Source organism: Capra hircus, chromosome 15 (assembly GCF_001704415.2).
Source record: "Capra hircus breed San Clemente chromosome 15, ASM170441v1, whole genome shotgun sequence".
Lineage (NCBI taxonomy): Eukaryota > Metazoa > Chordata > Mammalia > Artiodactyla > Bovidae > Capra > Capra hircus.
The window spans coordinates 5162989-5181178 of NC_030822.1; the positions used below are offsets into that span (position 1 = coordinate 5162989).

The 18190-nt window shown below is 45.5% G+C and overlaps 1 protein-coding gene across 1 annotated transcript in view; it reads right to left on the bottom strand.

The window, feature by feature from the left end:
- PTPRJ (protein tyrosine phosphatase, receptor type J) overlaps positions 1 to 17865 on the bottom strand; it is a 51357-nt gene extending 33492 nt beyond the window's left edge. The window contains exons 1-7 of the mRNA XM_013969888.2: positions 17813 to 17865; positions 16517 to 16666; positions 10458 to 10658; positions 7650 to 7892; positions 6532 to 6750; positions 4555 to 4821; positions 656 to 913 (exon numbers count right to left, since the gene is read on the bottom strand). Of these exons, the coding sequence (XP_013825342.2) occupies positions 656 to 913; positions 4555 to 4821; positions 6532 to 6750; positions 7650 to 7892; positions 10458 to 10658; positions 16517 to 16577 (1249 nt within the window). The 5' untranslated portion in view covers positions 16578 to 16666; positions 17813 to 17865. The remainder of the gene's footprint in view (positions 1 to 655; positions 914 to 4554; positions 4822 to 6531; positions 6751 to 7649; positions 7893 to 10457; positions 10659 to 16516; positions 16667 to 17812) is intronic.

The following is an 18190-nucleotide window of genomic DNA, read 5'->3' on the forward strand; positions in this document are numbered from 1 at the left end:
GGATTTTAATACTTGTAAAACACACACGCACACATACATACATACACCTTTATATATCTTAACATTCTAGAAGAGCAGTCCGCAGCCTTTTTGGCACCATGGACTGGTTTCATGGAAGACATTTTTCCACAGACAGGGGTGGTTTCCATAGAGGGGTGGTTTGGGGATGATTTTCACAAAGAGCACACAACGTACACCCCTCGCGTGCGCAGTTCACAGGAGAGTTCACACTCCTATGAGAATCTAATGCCATGGCCGATCTGACAGGAGGTGGAGGTCAGGCAGTAAATGCGAGCGATGGGGAGTGCCTCCTTCACCCACCACTCACCTCCTGCTGTGCAGCCTGGTTCCTAACAGGACAGAGATCAGTACCAGTCTGTGGCCCGGGGGATGGGGACCCCTGTTCTAAAACATCATGCATCAAAAGCTATTAGCGATTATTTCTGGCTGTTAGTTTACAGGTGATTTTTCTTTTTGCTTATCTGTATTTTAGATAACAAATATGCATTGCTGTCATTAACAATTTTTTAAAAGGTCTAAAATTATCTAAGAGATAATTGAAGAGCAATATTTGGAAATTTTGACATGTAAGGTTTATACTGATTTCCCTCGAGAAACATAACTAATTCACAGAAAATACAGCCTATTTGCTTACCAGTTGTAGTGGAAACTGTTTGGGAATCCCCTTTAGTTCCATTTGGTCCTTGTGGATATATGTCAAAATGATACTTGGTTCCAGGGTATAAGTCACCAATGACAATACTTTGTTCGGTGGTGGTGATGATTCGAGGTTTTCCAGCTTCATGAGGTGTGATATGTATCTCAAAAGAAAGAGAGTCATTGCTGTTCCATGCTAAGCCAATTTCCCTTGTGCTGACACTTGTCACTCTAAAGTCAGAAACTGGACTGGGGGCTGTGTGCAGAAAGCAAATGACTAGATTAAGAATCTATTTCTCCAGAAGACAAGGGTGACTGAATCTCACAAAATATTTACACAGAGATTAAATGTACACTTGGTAACACCTGACCTCTCTTTTCCTCTTCTTTTTATCATCATCTACAACATAAGCCCCTTAGGAACTCATGTTTCTAACCATCAGGAGAACAATTGGCCACAGGAGTTCAGACACCAGTTAATTTGTACAAAGTCATTCAAAGGAAATGAGAAGAGGCGTGAATTCCCGAGGGCTCGGGGCTCGGACTCTGGAGTGGGTCCTTGACCACCGCCAGCAGTCTTATCTTGCATACAACACTTAGCCACCCAGAGTCTTTTTTTAATGATGTACAGCAGAAGGTGCTGTTGACTCCCAAAATTCATCCCCCTCCATTTTCTTTAAACATACACTCCCAGATTTTTAGCAATGTACATGACTCTTGGTGGAGAAGGCAATGGCGACCCACTCCAGTACTCTTGCCTGGAAAAATCCCATGGGTGGAGGAGCCTGATAGGCTGCAGACCATGGGGTCGCTAAGAGTCGGACACGACTGAGCGACTTCACTTTCACTCTTCACTTTCATGCATTGGAGAAGGACATGGCAACCCACTCCAAATGTTCTTGCCTGGAGAATCCCAGGGCCGGAGGAGCCTGGTGGGCTGCCGTCTATGGGGTCGCACAGAGTCGGACACAACTGAAGCGACTTAGCAGCAGCAGCAGCAGCACATGACTCTTGGAGATTTAAAAAACTACATTTCCCAGCCTCCCTTGAAACTAGCCATGTGACTAAGTTTTGGCCAATGGGATGTGAGTATAAGAACAATATGGCTCCTAAGAAGCAACCTTAAAGGGGGGGGGCACTATTTTCTATCCTTTCTCCTCCTTGTAGCTGAACTGTGGGTGTGATCCCTGGACTCAGGCTACCTGGCTCTAGAACCAACAACGTGGCAGTGGCTGCAGCCTGGTGATGCCCAGCAAGCAACTGTATACATTCTAAGAGCCAACAACTACAGCCTGGTACAGACTGTGACACTGCTGGGGACTCCCTGGGTGGGGAGTGCTGCACCCTTAGACTGGGGGTCACTTCTGGGTCCCAGCCTAGACCCTGCACCTCACGTGTTATGAGCTGAAATATGTCCCCTCAAAATTCTTATATTAAAGTCCCAACCCATAGTACCTCAGAATCTGACTATACTTGGAGATAAGGTTTTTAAAGAAGTGTTTAAGGTAAAATGAGGCCATTAAGGTAGGTCCTAAATCACAACAATTAGTATCCTTATAAGAAGAAATTGGAAGGGACTATATTCAATATCCTGTGATAAACCATAATGGAAAGGAATATAAACATGTTTAACTGAGTCACTCTGCTATACAGCAGAAATACAACATGGTAAATCAACAGTGTTTCAATAAAATAAAATAAAGAGGTGATTGGGACACAGGCACGCACAGACCAAAGGACAGTCATGTGAAGACACAGGGAGAAGCTGGCCATTTCAAAACCAAGAAGGCAGATCTCAGAAGAAACCAGCCCTGAATCGCTTGATCTCAGACTATTTGCCTCCAGACTGTGAGAGAGCAGATTTCTGCTGCTGAAGCCTCCCAATCTGTGGTGCTTGTTACGGCAGCCCTAGCAAATTAACACATCAGCCCGTCCAATGATTCTATAAACTCTCAGTTCCCAAGATTAGATCCTTCTCAGCCTCAAATAGCTCATAGTCTCTCAGCCACAAAAAGGAATGAATTTGAGTCAGTTGTAGTGCTGTGAGGGAACCTAGAGCCTGTTATATAGGCTGAAGTGAAGTCAGGAAAGCAAGGATCATACGTTAATACATGTATATGGCCTCTAGAGAAACGGCACTGATGAACCCAGTAGAAACGGGCTTGTGCGCACAGTGGGGGAGGTGAGGCTGGGACAGACTGAGAAAGTAGCGTTGACATATATATACTATCGGGTGTAAAACAGTTAGTGGGGAACCGTTACATGACACAGGGAGCCCAGCCAGCCTGGCACTCAGGGATGGCCTAGAAGGGTGCGATGAGGGGAGGAGAGGGGGCTCAAGAGGTAAGGGATATATATATATAGAACTATGACTGACTCTTGTCGTCGTATGGCAGAAACCAACGCAACACTGGAAAGCAATTTTCCACAAGTTAAAATAAAAAACAAAAACACTGCAGTGAGCTCACGGTTCCTGTTTCTTGCTCTGAGCCATAGCTAAGACTCTGCCATCCCATCCTTAGCCCTGGGCTTAGCACTGGGCTTCTTTTACAGTGAGAGAGAAACAAACTCCTGTCTTGGATACTTGGGGAGTTTGTTACTCACAGTGAACCTAATCTTAACAGAGAGATTAAATATTTTTTTTAAAAAAGTAGAAGGTGAAAAAAAGGGAAGCAGATTTCATTTACTCCAAAGACCCAGTCTGAAGACATTTGTAAGAATGCCTAAGGTGCCTTGCAGGAAGCATCAGACACTCAAATAAAGCATTCTGATGGGATGAGCCCTGGGTCCAGAGCCAGGCACCCCTGGATTCAAGTCCCTGCCCTGCCCTGCCACTTGCCAGCTCTCTGGTCTTAGGCAAATTCTTCAGCCATGTTGGGCTGTAGGTTTTTCATCTGTAAAACAGGGATCCTGTTTGGGGAAGAATGGATACATGTATAGGTATGGCTGAGTCCCTTCGCTGTTCACCTGAAACAATCAGAGCATTGTTAATCAGCTATGCTGCTAAGTCGCTTCAGTCGTGTCCCACTCTGTGCGACCCCGTAAGACGGCTGCCCACCAGGCTCTCCCGTCCCTGGGATTCTCCAGGCAAGAACACTGGAGTGGGTTGCCATTTCCAATCAGCTATACCCCAATACAAAATTAAAAGTTAAAAAATAAAATTAAATTTAAAAAAAAAAACAGGGATCCTAACAGCTACCATGAAGACCCCTGTGATACATGCAAAGCTCCTGGCACAATGTGACACCAATACCATGGTGTAATATTAATACACTGTATTATTACATTACTGGCAGACCATTATTGTTTTAATTATTGGCCCTTCTTTGGAACAGAAAGGTTTTTATTGCTGCCAATCACCTTATCTTTAAGAGAGACTCGAATGAGAAGGAAAAAAAAAAAAAAGAGATAGCTGCTTCCTGCTTCATTATTTTGTCAACATTCAAAGGACAAAAGCATGTGAATATCCAGGTTCTTTTCATCTCCACATACCAATTTGCTCCCCGTCTCCACCTTGCTAGGACGGTTGCCACCAGCACAGACTGGGGCTGAGAGAGCCCAGCTGTCTGATCCCACCTCAGACACTTACAAGATGTGATACCTGCCCACAGCATCTCTCTCAGCCTGGAATTCCTCATCCACAAAATGAGGCCAATGCCAACCACGTCACAGATGTGTGAACATTAAAGGAAAACATGTCACACGATGCTGGGCATGTGGGCAGGGTCAGTCAACAGTCACCATTATAGGATTGAAAATCTTGAAGGTGCTAAGAGTCCCTGCGGACCCACACGCTGAACTGTGCGTTCCTTGAAAAAGGAACGGGGTTTGTCTCGTATCTGGGCCGGGCACACGGCCGGCAGGAAGAAAGGTTAGCAAAGCCATGAGTGGACTCACGGGTGTAAACTTGGATGAAGCCCGGCATGCCCTCGGAACCGTCATCGAGGAAAGGGTACACTGTGATGTTGTACAAGGTGCCTGAGCTGAGCGCAGTGATGACGGCGTAAGTCTCATTGACTGTGAGATTGAAGGAATCTGTCTCGCCCACAACTTGTATCTTGTAGGTATAGACTGAAGATGACTCATTATCATTGATCTTCCAGGTCATGGTCAAGCTGGTGGCACTGATGTTCACAAATTTGATGTCAAAAACCTGACTGGGACCTGTGAAGACACAAAAAGGGTTCACCACCACCAGGATGGCCAAGTCAGAGAGAGAGACAGGGAGAGAGATGCTGTCATCAAGGCATCTCATCCAAGAAACACTCTCAGCAATTCCTGTTCGACACCATTTAACACAGCAGACCCAAGTGTAGACAGGGTCCCAGCAAGTCAGATGGCATCTTCAGTGAAGAAACAGCCTGGCTAATTGCAACTGCGTAGTTGATTTACCCTTCATTCTCCCTGTTAAGTTGACTAATCCTAGAGATGCAATAGATGCCTCAGACCACAACACAGACTCTACACACGCCCGTCTAAGTGCTGGGTGGCCCCAAAAGTTCTCAGGCATAGATCCATCCAAGAATTAACACTATCTACATGATCAAGGTCACAGACTTTCACACGAGGCAGGTCTGGGTTCCAAGGTGAGCTCTATTGAAGAGCCTAGTAGATCTTAGGAAAATCACTGAGCTCAGTTTCCTCATCTATTAAAAAAAATCAAGATAACAGCCGTAACTCCAGGAAAGGAAACACAGGAGCGCTAGCCATTCATCCCTTGTCCACCCCACCCTCCCGATCCACCCTCTGTGCTTCTCCCGCCTGCTCTGTGTCCCCGCAATGCACTGCACACACTGCATCACTGGGGCACTCTGCCGGGCGAGCTGGAGCCAGGTTCCACCAGTGAGTGAAACAGGCAGGCAAGTGGGAGCTAAAGGAGAAAGCCACTGGAGCCTTCTCCTGACCACCTCCTGTTCCGGGTCACCAGGTCCAGCATGGTCCAGCCTGCCAGTTTCCTGCCTGCTACTTGGTGTTCTGACCTTGGTCCTCCAGCCCCCACCCTCCTCCCTCTGTTTTTACGGATCTATGACAGCCTTCCAGAATAGATATATTTGGAGGAGAGGGAGTGTGTGTTTGCTTGCTTTAGTTTTTATTGGAATACATTTGATCTATAACGTGTTAGTTTCTGCTGTGCAGCAGAGAGACTGCCACGCAAAACAGATATATTTTTTGATAAGATAACCCAAATCGGTCTGTATCGCCTGCAAGCAAGCCCCCGAAGGCTACAGGCTACAGCATTCGTTTCTGAACCCACTGAGCACGGCTGTGTGCTTTTCCACATATTTTACCTCAACTCCCCTTCTGTTCTGAAATTTCCTGAGCCTGGGAACCATGCATTTCTTTATGCCCTCATTCGCGCTAATCCAAAAAGTCTCCAAAACTGTTCAATTTACAGAGTAAGAATGCTGACAGATTCTAGGTTAAAAAGCAGCAGCGTGCATGTCAGCAAGTGACACAGGAAGGTCAGTATGCCTTTCAAGTTTAGGTCAAAAAAGAAGACTCATTTTCTCCTCTCAGGGTGAAAATACTTAACCAACGTGGACAAAATGAATAACAACTTTCAAGAGAAAAACCTTACGCCAGTGTGCTTCCCTGGCCAGTATGCAGAGCTATACAAGAATGAGCAAGGGAGCCCCTCGCATCCGCACACAGTAGCTGCTCAATACGCTGTGATGAGGTCAAGGAAAGAAGAGCCTCGGCCACAGAGCTCAGAAGAAACTCACTGGACCTGCTCTGTCCAAAATCTCTTTCAGAAAATTATCTCCAACCACAAACTGACTTATGAAGCAAGAGATAACTCAGGACCAGAATCAGAGGAGACAGACTTTGTGCTAGGAAACTCTGGCTGAAGCCATTTCACAAAACTCCACATACTTGTTTTGAACTCTGTAGCCTGGGGCTGTCCTTCAGCACCGTTAACAGCTCGGGGATAGACCGTGGCCTTGTACTGTGTGTCAGGCTTTAACCTGAGAAGCAAGACTTCCACGGTGTCCTGGGCCAGAGAAGGGTCAGAGGACAGGCCTGCACGTTCCAGTCGGTATTTGGACCCAGGGGTCGCGGGACCCCCAGGCAAGCTGTCTGTGTTGCTGGCATCTGTTTGAAACACAAAAGGCGAAGACGTGACCTGAGACGGAGTGCATCCTGCCTGCTTTCGGCGCCGCTGCCCTCCCCAGCGAAGGATGCCACATCAGACAGGGCCCACAGCTGGCATTCCACGAACACCTGTTCCCTTTCTCCCCAGAAAGAGATCCACGCTCCTGGAAGAAGCCTGATATTTTTAAGCAATGGATTAGGGGGGTGTGTATGTGTGTACTGACTGATTCACTGATTGTGTGACACACGTGAGATCCTAGTTTAATGGTCAGGAACTGAACCCATGCTCCCCAGGGTTGCAAGGTGGCTTCTTAACCACTGACCTGCCGGGGGAGTCCCAGAAGCCTCATTTTTGGCAGGTATTTTGCATTGTACTTTTAGCACAGGTGTGTTAAGTCGCTCACTTGCGTCTTTGTGACCCTATGAACTGTAGCCCCCCAGGCTCCTCCGTCTATGGGATTCTCTGGGCAAGAGTGGGTTGCCATTTCCTTCTCCAGGGGATCTTCCCAACCCAGGGATTGAACCCGGGTCTTCTCCTGCATTGCAGGCAGACTCTATCATCTGAGCCACCAGGGAAGACCAGGTAGCACCACAGATGCACGTGCTTTTCTCTCCAAAGCAGCTACTTGCATTGCCCCCAACTTCTTCCAAGAACCCATCTTCTCCCGCCCAACTCCAAACATGGATTTCCAGGGACAACCCTATGATTCACACTGGGCTAAGCAGAGCCCCACTCAAGGCATTCTTTCCCTGGACCAGATCCCTGCGGAGAGAGGGTAAAAGGCAGAACTGCTGGACGAGGGGGAAGGCCGGTTAAAAGAAGCAGGAAGAGAAACCCAGAGTCACCTCAACTCCTCCTTCAAGGCCTTGTGGGTCAGAAGCCCACCTCTGTGACTCACCCAAGCCATTTTCTGTCGACAGGGGGCTTCCCTGTGTTTCATTTGATCCTAAAGGATACAGGGTGATCGTGTACCGACTCCCCAGCTTCAGGTCAGAAATATTGACCATTAAGTTTTCAGTTGACTCCTGGCTTCCTTCAAGGAGCATCCGGCAGGTGTCCGTGATGTTATCACTCTTCCAGGTAAGAGTCACGTGCGTCACACCCACGAAGGCAGCATGCAGATCCATCACTGGATGAGGTTCTATTTGAAAAGCACACAGTGGGCACCGATGGAATGAGAAGCCTGCAGTCACCCTTCATTATGAATGACTGGGGGCACCAATGATTCAGTGGGGCCCACTACAGATACTTCCTATATGTCAGAGTCCAGTGTAATTCTATCGCTTCACAGTGGGGAGAAAACTTACCATTATGCAGGAAAAAGGAGAAAAGGACGATCCTTAAAGCCATAACTTTTTAGGATAGGAACTATTCTCCAAGACAGTCAACTTCTACAGTGATTTGACACTCTTTTAAATTGCCCTTTTAAACAGCAGCTTTTAATATTTGTTTTAGGTATCAGGAAGCAGCATCTAAAAAAGTTACCATCTGCTACATCTAAAGGTCTCAATTCCAGATAATACGAATATGTCAGAGTACCGAGACGCTCATCCCCATATTCCAACCCCAAGGGGAATTTTCTGAAGACTTCCAATCTATACTATCCCCCTACCATCCTTTCTGTCACTTTATTTGGCTGATTGTGACCGAAACCAAACCACTTTGGCCAAGATGACATCCACATCCTTCGGTCTTGAGATGAGAGCATGGAAATTCAGAATGGCAGGGTGACTTGCTCAAAATCAAACAGCATACTTGGAGCATCGGGGAACTAGAACCCAGTGCTCTAGCTTTAAGCACGGGGTCGCAAACAGTCAGATGCGACTTGGCAACTAGACAGTAACCGCAGCAACAGCACTGCAGACGAAGCCGCAACCCTGCCTGAGGAGGCTCAACCCAAAGGCACTGGCGTGCGTGCCCGTCAGGCCCCATCCAGCTCCGAGGCGCACTGATCCCTTCTACGATTTTATTCTTCATGTCAAACAATATCTGAGGCCAAGATTTCTGAACTGGGTCATGCAGGTGTCTTTTTTAAAGAAATGGAACGTGAATAAACCAGCCGGCTCAGTGATCTGGGTGACCGCTATGGACACCACTGTACCGCGGTGCTCTGGAATCAGGCTCCTGGGATCCCACCAAGTGGTGCTCAATGACCCCAGGAGCGCAGAAGAAACTTAGCTTCTCAGCATTACAGATTCCTCCTCTGTAGCCCTCGGGGTTACTGTGAGGGCACTCTGATGTATTAGGGGCAGCTAAACACATTGAAAAGACTCATTGGAAAAGACCCTGATGCTGGGAAAGATTGAAGGCAGGAGGAAAAGGGGGCAACAGAGGATGAGATGGTTGGATGGCATCACCGACTCAATGGACATGAGTTTGAGCAAGCTCTAGGCGTTGGTGATGGATGGACAGGGAGGCCTGGCATGCTGCAGTCCATGGGGTCGCAAAGAGTCTAGGACACGACTAAGTGACTAAACTGAACTGAAGCACATAGTACATGTTCAATAAATAGCAGCTGATAAACACAGCCTTGGCCTCAGGGGTCTTAAGCTAGAGCAAGGAGCCTCAGCCCCTGAGCTGGGTGCTTTGGGTCACCTGCTCACCTCCCTGTTCCTATAGTCACCAATTCTGTGTCACCTTGTCCCATTACCAACTCTAAATTCTGCTTTCTTCTTCCTCCTCCATTCTCTTCCATCTCCTCTCTGCCCTGTCCTTCTTTTCCTGCCTCTCTCAAAATACGGTGAAGCTTTCCTGCAGGTTTTGTTGTCTCTAAAACTGTGCTCTGAGGACCTCCAGGAGTTTTAAAAGGTGCCTGCGACACCTTTAAAAGGTGCCTGTAGCTCCTCTTTCTCCAGTTCTTTGCAGTTTCTGGGCACCTGGGCAACGTTTTATTTAAAGAAATGATTTCCTGGCTTAGAAAAAAGCCATGTTCAAAACCACTGGTCTAGCACTGGCTGGCTTTGTGTGTGGAAGGTGCTGTGCCAGGGGGCCACTTCAAGCCCCGGGCTCGAGAGGTCAGCTTCCCATGGCTTCCACCAGCCAATGACATCACCGCCCCTCCAGATCAGAAAAGCAACACAGGACCTCTTTTTCTTAAAAAAAAAAAAAAAGCATCTCAACTCTTTTTTATGTTTTTGGTTCTTTTCAGCTTAAATAAAAAAAAAAAAAGCTGTTATTTGCAGTTATAACAGGTGGCTCAGGGTACTGATACCTAAGCTAAATAAAAATCTAAGCTTAATCCAATGTCACTGGGCTCTTATTGCATTTGAAGTACATACTCCTCTATAAAGTATCCAAACTTTCATGCCCAACAGAAGCTTCTGGGAATACAAACGCAGCATCAACTTTCCTGGGAAGCTTAAAAGAAGCCTACCTAGTAGTTACCGACAGCATCAAGACACATTTCTAACAAGGTCCCTGTTCCCAAGTCTTCGCAGAAAAGTGAGTATTCACCAATAATAATGACAGATTTTTTTAAAAACCAAACAGTTGGAAGCAGTTTAAATATCCCAAAACACACAGGATCTTAGTATTAAATGATCCTGCCACCTGAACTCCTGGGCGTGAACCACACAGAATTTTTCCTCATCTTCCACAGTCAACAGATTTCAATCTCTTTCCAACAGGCCACTTGAAATGTGCAAGGCTCGAGGGTACAGGATGAGAAGGACAGTTCATGGTCAGCCCTGGGAGCCACTTATCTTACCTGCTGTGGCATCTCCTGAAGTCCCATTGCTTCCTGGACCTGAATCCGTGCTGTTATCACCTGTCTGATTTGCAAAGCTCATCTGCAGATTCTCGTTCGTACTCTTTATGCCACCCATGGAATTAGAAGCAGTTGTGCTGTTTGTCCAAGTTGGGGTCACACTGGTTGGACTGATGGTAACCGCTTTCATAGGACTGGAGTCTATTTTAATATTGTTTCCAAAAAAAAGGACAGAAAAAAATTATTTTTCAAAAAGAAATGTAAGAGTAAAGGCTGTTCTGTATGTCTACTTTCCAGAAGTGAGTTTTGCAACTACAAAATTTCATTTCTCTTTATTTGCCTCCTGGACTTCCCTCCAACAAAATACATTTAGATTTCCATGTATTTAGATATACAGATATATACACATATATATATGTATATAATACATACATATGTGTCAGTGAGACAGAAGGCTACAAAATAAAGATAAAAATAAGCATGGACCTAGATATTCACACTGGATGAAGAAAGTCAGACAGAGGAGAAATACTGAATGACATCCCTTGTGTGTGGAAGCTACAAAACAGAAAGAGATCCACAGACTTGGAGAACACGCTTATGGCTGGCAGGGAAAGGAATGGGGAGAAGGGACAGTTGGGGAGTTTAGGGTGCACACATACACAGGATGTATTTAAAAGGAATAACCACCAAGGACCCACTGTATAGCACGGGGAACTCTGCTCAATGTTAAGTGGCGGCTTGGATGGGAGGGGAGTTTGGGGGAGAACAGATACCTGGCTGAGTCTCTCTGCTGTTCACCTGAAATTGTCACAACATTGTTTGTTAATCAAACATATACCCCAATACAAAATAAAAAGGTTTTTTTAAAGATAAAAATAATAGAGTCTGGCCTTGTTGGCTACGACTTGAACATGGAGTTAAATCTGTACAGAAGCTGACCTGAGATGCTAAATGCGTCCATCTCCTACGTTCAGAAAATGCTGCTTATGGAGAGGTGTATACACTACATGGTCCCCAGGACCCTGCCAAGGGGCCGTGCACGCATTCTCCCATGTATGCTTCATGACGACTTCATGAAGGAGGCGACGGCACCATTTTAAGAAGGAAAAAACTGTGTTAAGACCTAAACTTGGTGCATGTGATAGCTTTTTTCCCAAACTCAGATCTTAGGAGGAAGCTCCACAGCTCTCTGGCATACAGATGGCATAGGGTAGATGAGCATAAAGAAGAAAGGGTTGGCCTTGGAATCCAAGCTTGGACGTAAGGACCTGCTCTGCCCCGTGGCTGCGTGACCAGGAAGTAGCTCCTGAAAACATCTCAGTCTCACTTTCCTCTGCTGACAGCTTAAGAATGTTATATTACACCACGACATTGTAAACACCATCACTGGATTTGGACATTCAAAAGTCAGGGCTCAGAGTCCAATCCGGTTAGTCACTGGCATGTGATTTTACTCAGAGTAAAATTCACTGCTCTGAACGTCACTTCCTCCTCTGTCAAACTGCAGGTGTATGGGATCTTAACACAATGGAAGCCATGACGGTTACTAACAGGAATTAAAACTTCAAGATGGGTGTTTCCCAATTACAGCCTAGATGGAGGAGCAACAACTTGAAACAGAAGCATACACACAAGCAGTAAGGCCCTTCTCAAGGACCCAGGGCTGGATCCGCGGAGAATACAGGGGTTACAGGCAACACCATCTCTGCATGGAAGTGCCCTTCAAACGACAGCACGGGGGTGTGCCCCATCGAGAGCCAGGGAGACGCAAACATCGCCCAAACGAAGAAGAAGGGCAGGAGAGGAAACAAGAGAAAGGGACCACTAGTGGCCCTCACTTCAATAAACTGCAGGTTAGGAAGCCCCTCCAGTCGTGAAGCTCCTCTTTACAACGTGACCGCTCACAGCGTCAGAGTGGCATTTTGGCGGGTTATCACTGGGATGCCATTTGCAGTCAGTGATGATGATGGCAAGGAGAAGAATGATAAAACAACGGCCTCGGTTACAGCACGGAGGTGGCTGAACAGCCGCAGCCCTATTCTGGAGGCTGGCTGGGTCCCAAGGACCACGCCACAGGGCTGTGCACACATTGTCCCAAGTATGCGTCATAACAATCACGAAGGAGGCGACGGCACCATTTTAAGAAGGAAAAGAAATGTGCTAAGACCTAAATTCTGATTCACACAAGGATTCTGGGAAGATTTTAGAAAAGCAAGTTCTTTTTTTTTTTTTTGGCCATGCCACATGACATATGGAACCTTAGGTTCCTGGACCAGGGATCAAACTTGTGCCCTCTACAGTGGAAGTGTGGAGTCCTAACCACTGGACCGCCGGGGAATTCCTGAAAAGCAAGTTCTGAACTTTCAATAGTTCAGCAAACAAAGTACAGCTGAAAATCTCTTTTAAAAATGTGTGTGTGTGTGTGTATGTATCTTTGGTGATGAAGATAAAGAATCTGAGGTCCTAGAGGACCAGTGAGGGACTCACCCAGTGGTCCAGTGGTCAAGGCTCCAGGCTCCCACGGCAGGAGCCACAGGTTCAGTTCCTGGCTGGAAGGGCCAGGGGCTTCCCTGGTGCTTTAGTGGTGAAGATTCCACCTGCTAATGCAGGAGATGCCAGTTCGATCCCTGGGTTCCCTTCAAGCCCAACCAACCTCAATAAATTACGTATTTCTTTTAGGGACTTCCCTGGTGGGTCAGATGGTAAAAGCGTCTGCCTACAACGCAGAAAACCCAGGTTCAATCGCCAGGTCGGGAAGATCCCCTGGAGGAGGCAATGACAACCCACTCCAGTACTCTTGCCTGGAGAATCCCACGGACGGAGGAGCCTGGTGGGCTACAGTCCATGGGGTCGCAAAGAGTCGGACATGACTGAGCAACTTCACTTTCACTTTCTTGGGGAACTAAGATCCCACAAGCTGTGTGGTGAGGGCAAAAACATAAATCAATAAACTTAGAAGAAAACTAGCCCTGGGTCACACAGTGAGACAGGGACAGATCCAGGAAGCAAAGCTGGGACTCTGATTTTCAGTCTGGGCTCTTAACCACTACGCCACTGGAGTGCTGCTCAGAGGGCAGACAGAAAGACACGTGTTAAACCAGCTCCCAGGGGAGCCAGGCTATGAGGCCAAGAATAGGGAGCAAAGAGATATAAGTAGTTGCATTTTACTACTGAAGCCTAGATGAAGTGATCTTGAATACAGTGCACATATGAAGATACTGGCATTCTCCAAAACCCACAACCTACCCCAAAGGTCTTGCTCGTGTGTTTGCACTTTGGGGCACCAGGTACATTTTCGGAATCAGGGAACAAAAATGGACTGGAATGGATGAATTTAACTCAGATGACCATTATACCTACTACTGTGGGCAAGAATCTCTTAGAAGAAATGGAATAGCCTTCACAGTCAACAATGAGTCCGAAATGCAGTACTTGGATGCGGTCTCAAAAATGACAGAATGATCTCTTCGTTTCCAAGGCAAACCGTTCAATATCACAGTAATCCAAGTCTATGCCCCAACCAGTAATGCTGAAGAAGCTGAAGTTGAATGGTTCAGTGAAGACCTACAAGACTTTCTAGAACTAACATTCAAAAAAGGTGTCTTTTTCATTATAGGGGACTGGAATGCAAAAGTAGGAAGTCAAGAGATACCTGGAGTAACAGGCAAATTTGGCCTTGGATTACAAAATGAAACAGGGCAAAGGCTAACAGAGCTTTGCCAAGAGAACGCACTGGTCGTAGCAAACACCCTCTTCCAAAAATACAAGAGAACTCTCTACACGTGGACATCACCAGATGGTCAATACCGAAATCAGAGTGAATATATTCTTTGCAGCCAAAGATGGAGAAGCTCTATACAGTCAGCAAACATAAGACCGGGAATTGACTATGGTTCAGATCATGAGCTCTTTATTGCCAAACTGAGACTTAAATTGAAGAAAGGAGGCAAAACCGCTAGACCATTCAAGTATGACCTAAATCAAATCCCTTATGATTATACAGTGGAAGTGAGAAATAGATTCAAGGGATTAGATCTGATAGACAGAGTCCCTGAAGAACTTTGGATGGAGGTTTGTGACACTGTACAGGAGGCAGCCAAGAAAAAGAAATGCAAAAAGGCAAAATGGTTGTCTGAGGAGGCCTTACAAATAGCTGAAAAAAGAAGAGAAGCTAAAGGCAAAGAAGAAAGGGAAAGATATACCCATTTGAATGCAGAGCTCCAAAGAATAGCAATGAGAGGTAAGAAAGCTTTCCTCAGTGATCAATGCAAAGAAATAGAGAAAAACAGTACAATGGGAAAGACTAGAGATCTCTTCAAGAAAATTAGAGATACCAAGGGAACATTTCATTCAAAGATAGGCACAATAAAGGACAGAAATGGTATGGATCTAACAGAGGCAGAAGATATTAAGAAGAGGTGGCAAGAATACACAGAAGAACTGTACAAAAAAGATCTTCACGACCCAAATAATCACGATGGTGTGATCACTCACCTAGAGCCAGACATCCTGGAATGTGAAGTCAAGTGGGCCTTAGAAAGCATCACTACGAACAAAGCTAGTGGAGGTGATGGAATTCCAGTTGAGCTATTTCAAATCCTGAAAGATGATGCTGTGAAAGTGCTGCACTCAACATGCCAGCTAATTTGGAAAACTCAGCAGTGGCCACAGGACTGGAAAAGGTCCGTTTTCATTCCAATCCCAAAGAAAGGCAATGCAAAGAATGCTCAAACTACTGCACAATTGCACTCATCTCACACGCTAGTAAAGTAATGCTCAAAATTCTCCCAGCCAGGCTTCAGCAGTACGTGAACCGTGAACCGTGAACTTCCAGATGTTCGAGCTGGTTTTAGAAAAGGCACAGGAACCAGAGATCAAATTGCCAACATCCACTGGATCATGGAAAAAGAAAGAGAGTTCCAGAAAAACATCTACTTCTGCTTTATTGACTATGCCAAACCCTTTGACTGTGTGGATTACAACAAACTGTGGAAAATTCTTAAAGAGATGGGAATACTAGACCACCTTAGCTGCCTCCTGAGAAATTTAAATGCAGGTCAAGAAACAACAGTTAGAAATGGACATGGAACAACAGATCGGTTCCAAACTGGGAAAGGAATAGGTCAAGGCTGTATATTGTCATCTTGCTTATTTAACTTATATGCAGAGTACATGATGAGAAATGCCAGCCTGGATGAAACACAAGCTGGAATCAAGATTGTTGGGAGAAATATCAATAACTTCAGATACGCAGATGACACCACCCTTATGGTAAAAAGTGAAAAAGAATTAAATAGCCTCCTGATGAAAGTGAAAGAGGAAAATGAAAAAGCTGGCTTAAAACTCAACATTCAGAAAACTAAGATCATGACATCCAGTCCCATCACTTCATGGCCAATAGATGGGGAAACAGTGGAAACAGTGACAGACTTTATTTTCTTGGGAACCAAAATCACTGAAGAAGGTGACTGCAGCCATGCAATTAAAAGACGCTTACTCCTTAGAAGGAAAGTTATGACTAACCTAGACAGCATATTAAAAAGCAGAGATATTACTTTGCCAATCAAGGTCCGTATAGTCAAAGCTATGGTTTTTCCAGTAGTCATGTATGGATGTGGGAGTTGGACTATAAAGAAAGCTGAGCGCCAAAGAATGATGCTTTTGAACTGTGGTCCTGGAGAAGGCTCTTGAGAGTCCCTTGGACTGCAAGGAGATCCAACCAGTCCATCCGAAAGGAAATCAGTCCTGAATATTCATTAGAAGGACTGATGCTGAGGCTGAAACTCCAATACTTTGGCCACCTGATGTGAAGAACTGACTCATTAGAAAAGACCCTGATGCTGGGAAAGATTGAAGGCAGGAGAAGGGGACGACAGAGGATGAGATGGTCGGATGGCATCACCGACTCAATGGACATGAGTTTGAGCCAGCTCCAGGAGTTGGTGACGGACAGGGAAACGTGGCGTGCTATAACCCATGGGATCACAAAGAGTCAGACACAGCTGAGCGACGGAACTGACTGGAGCCATTTTAAAGGGTGAGAAGATAGTGCATACCAGGATCCAGGGGTGAAAATGTCCCACTGTCGGCTGGAGTGGACTGGCCATTCAAACCCATTACAGTTGCTGTTACAAGCTTTTCTGGGGCTGCGGTCCATGCACTGTTACTGGTTGTAGATGAGAATGTAGTCACATTGCAGCTGGTGCCTAGAACATAGGAAAGGAAAACAAAATGCAAGCTAATAGAACGGCACCCCCCACCACCGCATACAGGCCGTACAACAGACTTTTACCTATCACTTTTTAAATGTATCACAGTTCTTTCATCTCCCCTCCCCCACCTTACAATATGGCCTCTACACACAGATTTTTTTCTTCTTTTGCACCAGTGATTTGAACCTGTGCAAGGAACCTACCAGCTTATTTACCAAACTGATTAACAAGGAAGAGAAAGCAATTACAGAACTCTTCCTATTGTTTGCACAGGCTTTGCATAATTACTGTCATTAAGTGAGATTCTCTTTATTAGAAGGTTTCAGCAAGGATGCCCCCTTTGTATGACACTGTAAGAATATTCTAAGAATTTTATCTTTACGGTTCACAGGCTGAGATTTTACCAACTGGGGGAAAAAAAAGTAGTCCTCGAATTTTGATGACAGACAAAAGCCACCGATTTTTATTTTTCAAAGAGGTACATTAAAAAATTACTAAATATTGTTCATTTTATTTCTTATAGAAGTGAAGAATGATCAAAAAATCGGTGAGGACATAACCCCAGAGTAAATGGTGCTTTCAACTGAATATATTAAGTTCCATTAAAAATTTCCTACAGCAACCCCATTTTTCTCATTTTACTATAGACCAGGGAGGACGTCAATGGACCAGGAACTAATTAGTAACTGAGACTCAACCCTCCACATGGAAGCACAATATACAGGAGGCTACGTCTGGTTTTCCAAAGATTATATACAAAACCTGTACATCATTTAAAAAATCATGGGGTGATTCAGCAACACAAGAAAATACTTACAGGGTAACAGTACATGAAATAAATATACATCATACTACATTATGAAAACTAAGTTGTCTGTTAAAAAAAAAATCACCCACAAATGTAGGCTAGAAAAAAAAATCACAGAAAAAAATTTGTATTTGTCAGGGTTGCACAACTGATCAAATTTTTTCTTTCATTTGCTGTTTCCACCCTCACCCCACTTCCAAAGAAATACTGGAACTAAGCGAGTTTTAGCAAATTAGCATCTTCTGCGATTTTTCACTGTCCTGTTAATATTGATGCGTCCATTAGGGGGCAGTAGCGAACAGCACACGAGCAGAGTGGGCCGTGGTACTTACTACAGTCAACTGTGCACAGGATCTGTAACAGAGAAAGAAAACGGAAGTCAGTAGATTCCTCCAGCCTGGGCAAACTGCAAATCAGAAATAAAGCAGATGAAAATTTAATGACTGGGGTGGGGTGTTAAGAAATGCATTAAGCAAAGGCCTGCCAGCCAGGGTTAGGGTGTGAGGCCACTGAACGTGGGAATTCAGGGTAAGCGCCAGCCATCTGCAAACAATGGATGAACTCAGTTATAGGGAGACCAAACGGCTGTTGGCTACCCAGCGTTTCTTCCACTCCCCAGGTCCGCGCTCCTTCCCGTCATTACACTGTACTCTGAGGCAAAAGGACACCGCAACAGGAGTTGAGATTCTTTGGACCAAAAGAAAGAAGGC